The sequence below is a fragment of the Pundamilia nyererei genome, unplaced genomic scaffold (genome assembly GCF_000239375.1).
Source record: "Pundamilia nyererei isolate P.nyererei 1_Seehausen unplaced genomic scaffold, PunNye1.0 scaffold00004, whole genome shotgun sequence".
Classification (NCBI taxonomy): domain Eukaryota; kingdom Metazoa; phylum Chordata; class Actinopteri; order Cichliformes; family Cichlidae; genus Pundamilia; species Pundamilia nyererei.
In genome coordinates this window covers 5,684,499-5,699,018 of record NW_005187405.1, presented here as the reverse complement: position 1 = coordinate 5,699,018, position 14,520 = coordinate 5,684,499, and the positions used below count along the sequence as shown (strand labels likewise).

At 39.9% G+C, this 14,520-nt stretch overlaps 1 protein-coding gene across 5 annotated transcripts in view; it reads left to right on the top strand.

The window, feature by feature from the left end:
* The window catches only part of clcn2a (chloride channel, voltage-sensitive 2a), a 59,236-nt gene that overhangs the window by 32,341 nt on the left and 12,375 nt on the right, over positions 1-14,520 (top strand). For 4 of the 5 annotated variants that reach the window (XM_013912352.1, XM_013912343.1, XM_013912353.1 and 1 more), the window contains exons 3-12: positions 452-583; positions 1,401-1,529; positions 1,866-1,999; positions 2,360-2,440; positions 4,845-4,868; positions 5,312-5,390; positions 8,261-8,386; positions 9,768-9,852; positions 10,297-10,398; positions 12,871-12,973. In XM_013912352.1, the coding sequence (XP_013767806.1) occupies positions 452-583; positions 1,401-1,529; positions 1,866-1,999; positions 2,360-2,440; positions 4,845-4,868; positions 5,312-5,390; positions 8,261-8,386; positions 9,768-9,852; positions 10,297-10,398; positions 12,871-12,973 (995 nt within the window). The remainder of the gene's footprint in view (positions 1-451; positions 584-1,400; positions 1,530-1,865; positions 2,000-2,359; positions 2,441-4,844; positions 4,869-5,311; positions 5,391-8,260; positions 8,387-9,767; positions 9,853-10,296; positions 10,399-12,870; positions 12,974-14,520) is intronic. The other variant, XM_013912349.1, reaches the window with a different exon arrangement.

The window sequence follows — 14,520 nt, the reverse complement described above, 5'->3', positions numbered from 1 at the left end:
TTTGTAACAGTGAAGCCGACAGTTTTCACTCTAAAAATGTCCATCCATCCGGTTTTTACCGCTTCTCTGGTTTTGCGACCCGAACCTGGTTAGGCATATCTATATAGATATGCTAATATGCCTGTATATGTAGCAGCCATATGTCTGTGCCTATTACGTTTAAATGAATGGGTGTATTAATCTTTTATTCATACCTTTTTTAACTCAACCATTTAACATCATATTACAGTTTTGAATCTTTTTCAAAAGTTTTATTATTTAGACTTCCTTTTTTCAGCTTATTTATAATTCAGTTTGATTATTTATAATTCAGTTTCCTTCTCCTCTCCTCTTTTCTCCTTGACACTGGTGTTTCTTTGAGTCGCATACAAACAAGTATATCTCTGCAGTCTCATCACACCTGGAATTTCTTTGCTTTTGATTCCCTCTCTCTGTTTCTCTGTGCCCTCAGTGTGTGCATCTCGCTGCCAGAAGTTCTTGATCTCACGGGTGGGGGAGGACTGGATCTTCCTCATTCTGCTGGGGCTACTCATGGCTCTGGTCAGCTGGGTGATGGACTATGCCATCGCCTTCTGTCAAGAAGGTAGGAAAGAGATGCATACCAAAAATGAGAGAGAGATGCTTGAAAGACTGGACAGACAGCAAATGTGATGCTGTTCTCACAGGGGCGGCATTAAACCTCGAAGAGTTAGGCTTCATATGAACGGCTAAGAGGTGCATTGTGAAGACAATTTAATTGTGATGAAATATTGGTTCATAATATTTAGAAATCACGGTTTCTATTCACATTTCAAACAAACTGGGATTTTACAAACATCTGTGATGTGAATAGAAACTATACAGTATTTGATACAAAAAATTCCCAAAATCTCACAATAAATTATAATAAACCAGATTATTTTTCCTGACATTTCTTTCCTAAAAGTGTTCAAACAAAACCAAAACTTGTAAAAAAAAAAAAAAAAAAAAAAAAAAGGTTGACACATCATTAACTTTAACAAAACACTACTCAGCCATGACTGAGCAAACACGCCATCTTTTCCGCCCATGCTGATGTTTTCCAGCGCATCCTCTCTGAGCATCAGAACATTTTTGAAAAGATCTTTTTTTCAGGTACGAGTGAAGAAAAATAGATGGCGAAATACACAGCTGGCTTAGTTTAGTAGCTTTCGTTTTTTTTCCTCTGTTTTTGAAACTGTAAATTTGCTCGTAGGATGAAAGAGGAGTTGCTGAGGGTGAGGAAATCAAAGGCAGAGATTTGGGGTTAGAGCACAGAGAAGCAGTCGAAGAGAAGAAGAAGAGAAAAGGAGTCACAGAAAATTAATTGGGAATAGTTTTTGACTAGTTTAGTTTTGTACTGCATGATACTGAAATGAAGTTCCTTATATGTGTGTGTGCAGCACAGAAGTGGATGTACGGTGGACTGGACAGTAACTTGCTTCTGCAGTACATTGCCTGGATCAGCTACCCTGTAGTCCTCATTACTTTCTCTGCAGGATTCACACAGATACTTGCGCCTCAGGCTGTGGGTAAGACATGCACACAGAATGTGGACATAAACATATGTATTTATATTCTAATTCTAATTCATGGTCTTATTTCTGTGTAATTGGCTCTGTAGTGCTCCATAAGGGCTCCAAGGACATGTGCTGTATGTCTTAGTGATTGCATCTGCAGGAAATCCATTAAATATAGCTCTGATGAGATGTGCATACTAAAACTATATGAATATCAATCAGCTTTTCCCCTTACTGTCTCCTCTTGCTCTTCATTTATTCCCCCACCCCCCTCTGTGTAATTGCTTTCTTTCAACTCATCTTTTCTCTGCACTGCATCATCCCACCTGGCATCTTTTCATGTCTCAGGTTCAGGTATTCCAGAGATGAAGACCATACTCAGGGGGGTGGTTCTGAAGGAGTATCTGACTTTTAAGACCTTTGTTGCCAAAGTGATTGGTCTGACCTGCGCGCTGGGTAGTGGAATGCCTCTGGGGAAGGAGGTAGAGAGTTTATTTTTCCCCTAGCCTTCACCCATTAGAGTCTTCTTGGCTTCACAAATTACAACCAATGAATTAAAGGCTTTTTTGTAGGTCTGGAAGATTTAATAATGTTCTCTCTTCTAGTCTCATTAAAGTCAGAGCTGTCAAAATAAAAGTGTGATTTACTGCTAATAGCAGTTACATTTCCCATCCAGGGTGTAATAAAGCAGTTTGAATCTGCATCTGAGCGTGGTTTAATCGTGCAAAGGTTTTTGAATAATGCTCTTGATCTTGGAGGCAGCATGCTCTGCTTAGTCTTTAAGTGTGCTTTTAGTCGTGTCCTGTCTTCTAACGTCTGCCTTTCTCTATCCTCCCTCACAGGGACCCTTCGTTCATGTTGCCAGTCTGTGCGCCGCTCTCCTGAGCAAATTTATGGCTGCTGTTTTTGGTGGGATTTACAAGGTGAGGATGGAGAACAACTGATATGCAGATGTCCCAGCAGACTGCAGCACAGCACTGTGTTTGAGGGCTTTCCGCTTACTTCTATAAAAAGTGTCATATTATCGTCTGTGATAAAATCTAATTTATGAGTTCTCGTATGTCTGCAGGTCAAGTCCACAAATGTTTTCAGTCAGATTGAGCCTCTGATTTTAATTAAACAGGAAAGCTGTTTTTGGCTCTTTACAATAATTTTTAAAAAAGCTTGAAAAATTGGTGTGAAAAATTTGAAATGTATTTCTGTCTTCTATTCATCAATCATCATCACTAGTTGTTAATTTGACCCCTTTTGTGCTCACATTCAGCTGCAGAGTCACACATGCTGATATTTGTAGTGAGATCTGTTTAGATCCTAACTTTAGCCTCAATATTGGGGAGTGTTTGTTTCCCCAAATTTATGAGTGGGGAAAAGTGAAAGAGCCACTTCCTTACATTACTATCAGAAGCACTACAACAACAGATTCATTGTAAAGATAACTGTCACTGGTCTAAACTGTATGAAGGGTCACTACAGGTCATTGCTGCCAAAGACCAGTCAGTGACCCCCCCTGGCAACCTCCAGTCGCTAGGGAAAAATGCGTATTTCCTGGTTGGTCGTGATGTGGTTGCAGGCATTGGCTAGGGTACTATCTGTAGCAAAGAGAGTGCTGCACCAAAACCCTCCTTGTGATTGCTTTTGCCACTAGTTGAGTAAAAGTTGCACCTTTTGAAATGTGTTGGATTTATTAATCCTTTATTTATCCAGGTAAAAAATCTCATTTCCAAGAGAGACCTGGATGAAGTGATGAAGCATAATTTGAAGGCAGGGAGTCTAAAGGGTGCTAGTTTAACTAAGTTAAACGTTTTAGTGCATAACGAGAGCTCGATAACTTCTCACAAGAAGTGGTGGCCCTCCCTCACCTTATCACACTGCTACTTCAAGACCAGCAGGGGTTTCAGAGGGGCATAATGAGTTACAAATGAACTCGTTAAATTACACATTAGAAAGTGAAGTAAGGATTAATTCATATTTAGTTTTATTTATATAGTTTTAACTTATAACAACAGTCATATTAAGCCACTTTCAATTGTAAGGTAAAGACTATAAGATATAAGATTGGTTGGGAATGGTGGGAAGGAAGAACTCCCCGATAAGAGGAAGAGACCTGCAGCAGAATCAGGTTGAGGAAAGGGCAGCAGATGATATTACAAACTACGAAAAAAAGAAAACACAAGTTAATGATCTTTAGTAGTGGCTTAACATGAACGAGAAGTAAAAAAAAAAAAGTGGTGGGGGGGTTCTTAGTAGTACCTGTGCGATGCTAGCTAAATCACTGTGACTTTTATTTTCTTCAGTAATTAACTAACACAATAAAACAGACCAGTCAGATTTTCATGTATGTTGGAACTTTTTTTTTGGAAACCTGGACTGTAAACGTGCCTGTCATTGAAGGTCAACTTCTATTGTTTAAATGTGTTATAGGCTATAAATCAAATGGTAATGACAGTGAACATAAAAGGTTCAGACATTTTCATAGTGCATGTTTGAGGTGTATTTTTTCATTTCTAAAAAAAATCATTTATATAACACAAGTCGGTGGGTTACATAGTTACAAGATGCAACAAAGTATTGCGCTGATCCAATACCAAGTCCCCGAGAATGAGCCTAAAGCTAAACTGAGCTAAACTACTTTATCATTTCTGTGTGTAAACTCAAACCAGCAAACGAAGAGCTTACATGTGAGTGTGTACCACGCTTTGCTGAGAGTGCCACTGATATGTGCACATACACGTTAACTCACACAAGTGGGAGGCAAATAAAAGCAAATGTGGAATAAATCATGTAAATCCTTAAGCCTGTAATTTCATGATTTATCACCTTCCTCCTTATTTGAGTATAATCACTGTGAAGGGCGAATAACACACGCACATGCAGTTTTTATTTGAAAAATCTTTGACATTTCTTCGACTTTCTGCCGTTCCCCAGGACGGACTCTCACCTCCACTCATGTGAGACTTCACCCTGAGCTTCTGTCTATTTCTCCACTGGATACTGTGATGTGCCTCTCCTCCTTGCATCAACAGCCACATCAGCGTGGAGGAAGATAGGCTGCAGTGATGTGAAGGAAGAAAAACACGTGTCAGCACAGTTAGAACGACTCAAATAGTGCAGGGACCACTAAACCTAATCAGTCTGGGAAAATGTTAATTCAGTTCACAGTAAAATCAGGATTGTTTGCTGAAGCTCATTCGCTGCTTGTTTGGGTCTGCTTGCTTTGAATAATAACTTGGATGTCTTCCAGGAGGAAGATAAAAAAAACATACATTTAAAAAAAGGTAACCACTACACTCACACATGTCTGTCCTCTTTTCACTTTTACTGCTAAAGGAAGAGCCCTTTGAAGGAAGCAAGGTACGAATGCATGACTCGGATAGTTTCTTTATTTCCAATCCCATCAACATTAATTCAAGCTGTCCATTTGAGAGCTGAGACAGATTGATGTCTTTCCATTTGTCTGCGCTGTGTTAGATTCTGTTCAGTGAACCATCGCAGAGAGGCATCATTCTGTGTTGCTTTTGCTTCGACACAAACATCTCATTTCATGATTTCAACCCTCAATCATGGTTTTTCAGTTATAGCCTCCCATCAAACTCCAATCATATATAAGTAATCTCGTCGAATGTGTGCAAACAGCAGCTTTGCAGTCAAACTGCTGCGTTTGTAAAATATGGATGTACGTTTGTGGCATTTGCAAATAAACGTGCACCTCTTGGGATTTGAATGTGTGTGTATTTGCTTGAATGCACTGCTCTGCGTGTATTGGTATGTGCGTGTATCTGACCCTTGTTGGACAGAATGAGTTGAGGAACACGGAGATGCTGTCGGCTGCCTGTGCGGTGGGTGTGGGCTGCTGCTTTGCTGCTCCTATTGGAGGTAAGTCAACACGACTGTAGCCTCTGATTGAACTGGATTTAATTATGCGAGACATTTACAGGAGCTAATTAGATGAAGAGAATATTTACCCCACTAGCAGCCGAAGATGCCAGTCTTAGTCAGTATATTTGTCTAAATCCAAGGTTCTCAAAGTCTGACTCTCAGTCTAATGGCTGTCCATAGGAAGGAATATTGCGCATTTCATTCGTTAACAGCTTATGTCATCCTATGATACAGGAGCACATAACAAGCCCAACTCTTCTCTCCAGCTTTAGCACTTTTCTTTTAATGCTTGATGTCAAAATGCATGTTTTTTAGGCTACACGTGAACATGCCATGGGGTTAAAATATTTATTAATACAGTTGTGGTCAGACATTTACACATACTCATCATGGCTAAGAGATAAGATAAGATAGAACTTTATTAATCCCTCGGGTGGGTTCCTCTGGGAAATTCGATTTCCAAAAAAAAGCAAAAAAAAGGCTATGACAGTCATGCCAATTTTGGCCTTTTAATGATTTCTTTGAACTGTACTGTTTTTTTACAGAGTGGAGTGAGTGTATGGCATACACTGTTTCTAGCTAAAAAAAAGTCTGCAAACACTCCTCTTCAAATGCTCTTTTCAAGCTTTGCTGGAGTTTTAACCTCTTCAGACCTTTTCCTCTCCTTCACGCGCTCCTTAATTGGGTGAAGTTGAGCCGGAAACTTTGCTCTATTTGTCATTTAGTTAGGAGAACTTAATTGGTAGACTGACATGTTCTGGCCTTCTCCGGGATCCCAATTAACCATATTACACACAGCATTTTAAATTGGGTTGTAACCACAAAACAACCCATCTTATACAGCCACATATAGATTAAGATATGTGTAACACCATATTTGGTCCTGAGGGTACACACGTCTTCTTTTAGGCGCTCCACTTTGATTGATTGATTGATTGATTGATTGATTGATTGATTGATTGATTGATGGGCTTAAACCCACATGACTATATGACCCAACCTACTGTATCTATGCCTCTTTGGCTTTATATGTGTATTTGAATGATCACTTATTTTGTTTTTCTTTTTTCTACTTAATACCAATCCTCTTTAACTGCTGTCGGCAACATATTTATTTTGATAGACCGCCACAGCTCTAACAGTGAAGTCAGCACTGCTGAAGTTTTAACACCTTCAGCTCTTCCGTTCTCACCGTTTTAGCAGACTAAACCTTCCTCATACTGATAAATTAAGTTGGCTTCAAGTTCAAATGTAAATCTGAACTTGTTTAATATACAATCCCATGTGAAACTACATTAAAACTTTAAAAACTGCTTTTCATTCAGAGAAGCAAACTCTGTCAGCTGCCAAATGCTCATGTGTCCATGAATGTTAATGTTTCCTGTAACTTTAGATAACCTTTTGAGCATTGTTATCAACTTTTTACTTGATTAACTCTTTAAATTACTTTGAAAGTGATCTAAATGATATTTTATAATACTAATGCACCAAACTATAACATGAAAACAGTGAGGAATTGTTGTACTTAGCGTTAAACATGCAGATAATTCTCAAATTTGTGGTGCTTTTGGCGACTTTGAGCAGCTGAGGAGCTTCTGCTCTGCAGGAGCTGATAGGGATCAACATGGGTTAAAAAAGAGTGATTATTAGATTTATGTCTTTAAATGGATGACGTTGTGTCTTAGTGGTCCTGTTTAACTGTTGGCTGTTGATACTTGTGGTGCAGCGGGGATTAGGATTATGTTTTCTCAAGGGTGAAGATCATAATCATCCACATTAGAGCCATGTTAAAATCCTCAGATTAAAGTGGTTTTCCGTGGATGCTCACATGATGAATCATACTTGGTATCACTCGGTGGTTGTTCTGCATTCGACTGCATCTTACCATCTTCTTCAACAGATGGACTCGCCCACTTATGCAAATGCTAAAATTTCCATTTTTTTCCCCTGAGAACTTCAAGTACTTCTCGACCTTTGCTCTAATTGTTGATTATTAGGGTGAATTTCCATCTTCTGTTTCATTATAAGATTTTTTGTTAGACCTTATTTTCTTCTTTCTTAATTGACGTTCTTCATGAGTCGGGTTGTTCAGAAGGTTTTAATTGTCGTATGAATTCACTTCTGTGTTTGAAATTTGCTTGCTAAATAAAGGTGCCAATTCTTTCACAGCGGTTTGAATAGAGTGATGTGTTCTTTAGCATTTTAATCTATGCTTAATGACAATGACAAGACTAATAAAAGCTGTAAAGAGGACCTTAAGTTATAATTATTTTGATCAATGTCTTCTCGTCTGCATCATTTGAGCCATATAGAATGGATGCTTGTGGCCACAAGCGACAAGAGGAACTTGTTTTTGGGGCGTGATTGACACCCTGTCTCATTTATTTAGAACGACTAGACAAACTCATACTGACAACAGTACAGTATGTACTGCACATTCACCGAGACACGATTCATGTAGCTGTGTGGCATTTCCAAACAAGCAAACAAACAGGTCCTGCGAGTTAGAAATCTTTGTTGGGTTTTTTGCAAAATGCTGAAAATCCATGAGAAAATAACAAAAGATTATAGCCGTGATGATCAGAGCTGAAGTATTTAATTGATTCACTGAGTCACTGAAGCTAAATATGCAGCTACTGTGGTATTTTTGTGTTTTTCTAAAATGTTATAGACTACATGAATCAGTTAAGGAAGGTCACGATTTTTAGAGATCATCTGATAGTTAAATAATTATAAGGTGAAAGCCTGAGAATAGCTCTTTGCTAGAATATCTGATATTAAAATAAAGTTGAGAATTTGCTGCTTTCTTGACTGCAGTTGGGCTCTGGGAACGGCTCACTCTCTGTATGTATGTTTGTGCGTTGCAGGGGTGCTGTTCAGTATTGAGGTCACGTCAACATTTTTTGCTGTGAGGAACTACTGGAGGGGCTTCTTCGCTGCCACCTTCAGCGCCTTCATATTCAGAGTGCTTGCTGTCTGGAATCAGGAGGAAGGTAAAGTACAAAACAGAAACAGACTCTTCCAGTTCTGTTTCAAGAAAAATATCATAATATGCAATTAAACGAGTTAATTTAAACTCACCGACCCTTTCATTAGGTACATCTATTCAACTGCTCGTTAAAATAAATCTAATCAGCCAGTCACGTGGAAGCTACTCAGTGCATTTAGGTATCTAAACATGGTCAAGACGACCTGCTGGAGCATCAGAATGGGGAAGAAAGGTGATTTAAACAACTTTAAATGTTGCATGTTTGTCAGTTCCAGACTGATGCTCAGAGTACTTCAGAAACTGCTGATCTACACAATCCACACAACTACCTCTAGGGTTTACAGAAAATGGTCTGAAAAAGCAAAAAAATATCTAGTGAGAGGCAGTTCTGTGGGCGAAAATGCCTTGTTGATGTCAAAGGTCAAAGGAGAACGGCCTGAATGCTTCAAGCTGACAGGAAAGCAACAGAAACCCCAACAAATACTTATTACAGCCAAGACATACAGAAGAGCATCTCGGAAATTTACATCATGTCAGTCATTGAAAGAGAGCGCTGAAGCAGCAGAAGACCACACCAGGTGCTGCTTCTGTCAGCTAAGAACTGGAAACTGAGGCTACGATTTACTCAGGCTCACCAAAACTGGACAATAGAGGATTGGATAAATGTTGTCTAGTCTGATTTATCTAAATTTCTGATGTGACCTTCAAATCATAGGGTTAGAATTCAGCATGGACAACATGGAAGTATGGCTCCATCCTGCCTTTTATCAGTGATTGAGGCTGGTGGTGGTAGTGTAATAGTCTTTTCTCTACTGTCTTTGCGCACGACACCACGGCCGACCTGAACATTGTTGCTGATCATTTCCACCATGTCACAAAACTCAAATCATCTCAAAATTATTGTCCCTGAACATGACACTAAGTTCATTATACTCAGATGGCCTCCTTTGGGATGTGGTGAAACAGGGGATTCACATCATGATGGATCAGGATCATCAGGACATGATCAGGATGTGTAGCTGACAAATCCACAGCTACTGTGTGATGCTATCATGTCATGAGAAGTGTTTCCAGCACCTTGTTAAATCTCTGCCATTAAGAATTAATGCATTTCTGAAGGCCAAAGTGGATCTCTTTCATATAAAAGGGTGAACTTAATCGAAAAGGGAACCCCTTTCCAATTCAATTTAACAAGTTACTAGGTGTACCTAACATGGTGGCTACTTTAATGAGACTCTATATAAAATGTAATTCAGTATATATAAGTATATCTTTAAGAGTCGTGATGAGGTAAGTGGTTGTCTTTAGTGGTTCAGTTTAAAAGCCAGTTTTCATTCATAACAGATTGCTGTATAGCAGAGTGAGAACAGTCTTCTTTTTCTCAGAGACCATCACTGCTCTCTTTAAGACCCGTTTCCGTCTGGACTTCCCGTTTGACCTTCAGGAGCTGCCAGCCTTTGCCATACTGGGGTGAGTGTGTTTCTCTGGACTGGCGCCACATTAAACGGAGCCCTGATCCCCAAGCAGCTTCTGTTACTGAGGAGATCTGAGCTCCTTTTCTGCCGTTCTCCCAAGTCTTTTAAGAGTCTGAAGGTTGATTTGTATTCGATGAACGGGGCATGAAATTAACTTTTTACTCTGCTGATTACAAGCCGAGGCTCGGTCCAGATCAGAACGTGCCAAATGTGATTTGTTTGATGTATCTTCATGGAGAGAAACGATGAATTAACATCGGTTGGCTTCCTTGAAAAGAGCTTCCAACTGTGACTGACTTAACCAGGCATAGCAAAACTGTAGCTTTGTTTCATTTGTGGTAATTCTTTTTCCATGTGGCTGCTTTTGTTTTGCACCACAATGCTGTTCTGTTTTACCTTCAACAGGCCAAACAAGCCGTGTCTGTGTGTGTGTGTGTAGGATTGCGTGTGGTTTTGGGGGAGCTCTGTTTGTCTACCTGAACCGGCTGATAGTCGAGTGCATGAGGAAGCAGAAGACAATTAACAAGTTCTTGCTGAGGAAGTAAGTATCTCATCCCAGTCTTACACAAAATCATTAAACATTTGTAGATTCATAGACCCAACGTCCCCTTGCCCAGCTTAAAGGAACAGTTTGACATATTTGGAAATTACTCACAGAGTTTGATGAAACGATTAATACTGCAACTGCTAGCAGAAAGCTAGCTTAAACTGAGACTGGAAACAATGACTGTGGATCTTTCACAGGGTACTGAAACTAGCTAACCAACTCATCTAAAGCTGACTAATGTATAACATTGTTTTTTTCATGCTCTTACTCTGAGGCACAAACTGTCTCACAAACTCACAAACCTGCTGTGAGTTGTACACACACTTTCTCCCTCATCCATCTTCTTTCAGCTGGTCCCTTTATGAGGCTCTAAAGCACTTCATCTTCTTCCATCTCACCCTGCACTTAGCATCCTGTCACACACTAACCCTCTGAATGTCCTCCTTCGCCACATCCATGAATTCTTTACCAGACATGTCTACTGTCCCTCATCTGCACATGTCCAAACAATCTCAGCCTTGGCTCTCTAACTTTGTCTCCAAACCACTGATTTATACATTTCTAATTCTGTCCATCCTGCTCACTCCCAGCTCTGCCACCTCCAGCTCAGCCCCCTGTCTTTTTATCAGGTCTCACTACCATCTTGTAAAGCTTTTCTTTAACTCTTGCTGCTGTTCTTCTGTCACAAATCACCCCTGAAACTCATCTCCACCCTCTCCACCCGGCCTGCACTCTCATCTTTGTCTCTCTTGTGTGCAGTCCTTTGCTTTGAATGGCTGACCCCAGGTATTTCAACTCCACCTTCACTACTTATGCTTCACTGCTACACAAGTTACATCTGCCTCCCTCTCATCTACATACGTATATTCTGTCTTACTTCTACTGACTTTCATTCCTCTTCTCTACGGAGCATACCTCCACCTATCCAGAGTTTTCCGCCTGCTTCTTACTCTCACTACAGAACACAATGTCATCTGCAAACATCAGAGTTCACAGAAAGTCCTGCCTGACCTCATCTGTCAACCTATCCAACATCACTGCAAACAAGAAGGGCATCAGAGGAGATCCCCGGTGTAATCCCACCCCCACCTCCTCATACATGTCCTACACCACCCTCACATACTTTTCTCCCACTCCACAAAGACACAGTGCAATTCCCTGTTACCTCCTCAAAGCAAACACTGGATCTGTATGAATTCATACTGCTGCTCATTGATCGTCACCTCTCTTCTCAGCCTAGCCATACCTTCATGGTATGCCTCATCAACTTTTTCCCACTGTAGTTACTATAGCTCTGCACATCCTGCTTGTTCACGAAGGTACCAGTACACTTAATCTCCTTATCTGGTTAAAAGGTCCACTACCCTCTCTTCTAGACATCTCCATAGTCCCAGAGTGCCGTGCTTCATCTTCTTCAAAGCTGCTGTCAGTTCATCTTTATTGGTCTCTGCACTTCCTAATTCACTACCTTTCCTCCATCCGTCCTCATCACTCTCATTTTCTTCATCATCTCCTCAAAGTATCATTCTTCCCGCTCAACTATTTTCACTTTTATCCATACAAAACTAAAGTTTTACAGCATATGAAGAAAGTCTTTCAAATAACTTATTGTAAAACAGCAACTTTTCAGGTTGATGTTTTGACTTGTGTACAAAGGAGCCAAATAAAGACAAAGCTTGTAAATCTAGGAGCTTTGAGTGCAAGGCTAGCTGTTTCCAACATAGACTGTATGTAAAAGATGGACATGGCAAGTGTCGGCTCATTTGGAAGCCTCAAGCTGAGCATTTTTGGGTGTCACCATCTGTGGGAACTGGGAAGCTATAAAATGAGTATCATGTTGTATTCAAGAGGACATAAACTAGTGACTGAAATCATAAATTCATTAGGCATTTTACTACAAGCTTAATTTTCCACTAGTCTTTTTTACAACCCTCTGTGGGAAATAGGGGGGAAAAGCACTTTGTGTTGTTTTTTTATTTTCAGACTGGACTGTTCTGTCCGTCATATGTATATAATTATACTCTATAGTTTCCAGTCTTTATACTCAGTTAAGCTATCATCTGTTGGCTTTAACTTCATATTTAACAAACTGAAATAATAACAGTATTATGATCTTCTCATCTTACTCTGCCTTAAAACCAATAAGCATATGTCAGATATCAAAGACACATCTAAAAACACAACCACACACACTGACACATTTTAGCTGGTTAAACTCTAACTAAACACAAGGATCATGAACATCCTGCCCATGTGCTCCTATGCTTCTATTTAAAATTGGCCTCACACTCTATGTCACAAAGCTAATGTAGTCCTGGGAAATGTAGGTAAATCTCTTGTATGAATTGGGTCGGTTTCACACACGTCATCGGGAGCTATTTATACACTATCTCTCTCTTTCCACACCACCAAGAAACTAGGTATGCACATACAGTGTGTCAAGCACACTCATTAATGACCCCACAGTCCATCTCTTCCTGTCAGGCGTCTGGTGTATCCTGCGCTTGTCACCCTGCTGATCTCCACACTCACGTTCCCTCCGGGCTTCGGACAGTTCATGGCTGGACAGGTGAAAAAATACTTTCACACTCCTTTGACAGTATGGAAGCATGCGATGACTGTTGTGAGATGATTGATGGTCATTTTAAATGAAGCCTACATAAAGGCTTCAAGAGGGCTTAAAGGCTATTCCCAAAGCACGGGGACAGATGTAGTCTAATCACTGGGAATCAGAAAAGGAAGACTGCAGCAAGATCTTAATTTTTATTTATATATAATTTTTTTTTTTTATTTCAGCAGTGTAACTCTGTATCTGGGAGTGGAGTGGGGATGCTCCAGAACTTTTCTTCAGTATTAAAAGCAGCTGTCAGTTCAATTCTATTTCATTTTTATTGCACCAAATCACAACAAAAGTTGCCTCAAGGCGCTTCATATTGTAAAGTAACAATCCCAACAATCAGAAGACCCCCTACGAGCAAGCACTTTGCAACAGTGGGAAGGAAAAACTATCTTTCTACAGGAAGAGATAGGAGAACGACAGGAAAAAAGACACACTGTAGAAGTCACATATTATTATTATTATTATTAAATAATTATTAAATACAAAGTGATGTATAAACACATAGTGAGTAAAAAGAGATGAAGAAGAAGCACTAGGTCCATCATGGGAAGCCCCAGCAGGCTAGGCCTATTGCAGCATAACTAAGAGAGGATTCGGGGTCGCCATACGCCTAACGATCTGCTTTTTTAAAAACAACAGTTTTGAGCTTAATCATAAAAGTAGAGAGGGTGTCTGTCTCCTGAATCCAAACTGGGAGCTGGTTTCACCTCCCATTGTACTTTTAAACATCCTAGGGGCCACAAGTAAGCCCACTGTCTGAGACTGAAGTGCTTTTTTACGGTGATATTGTAATAGGACATCTCTAAGATAAGATAGGCCTGATTATTCAGGATCTTTTGAGAAGAAGGACGTTAGAATTGATTCTGGATTTAAAAGGGAGCCAATGAAGAGAACCCACTATGGGACAAATATGTGCTCTCTTATACTGTAAAGTACACACAATTGTATGCAGTTTAAACAGAGCTGATAATAGTTCATAATTCAGTCATGTCAGATCAATTCACGCATTTATTTTGCAGAGCAGTTACACATCTAATCCTAATTGGCAGTCGCCAAACAGCTATCACCACTCTTCTATATGCAGAGCTGTTGAATTTGTGTGGGAGGACTTTTTACCTGGATGTCTATCCTAACATTTGTGCAGCTTCCATAAACAGCTGCTAAATGTAATCACAGCACTTTGAATAACATTGAGAACTTTAATCTCCTTAAAATCCTTCCTCATAAAAAAATGACAAAAACGGTCAGCACTTGGCCATGAAACTGCTCTTGAGTCAGTTTTGTGGTTACTTCTCAGTCTATTGAGATGATTTTGTGTGTAAAAGGGAAAAAAAGTGTAATCTTTGGTGTAATTTGGCACATTTAAAGCACAGATGTCAAAGCTTACACATGACGGAGCAAAATTGATCAACACCGTCTCCTCGCAGCCAGTAGACACTGGGTTCGGACCTTCCTGTGTGGAGTTTGCATGTTCTCCCTGTGTCTGTGTGGGTTTC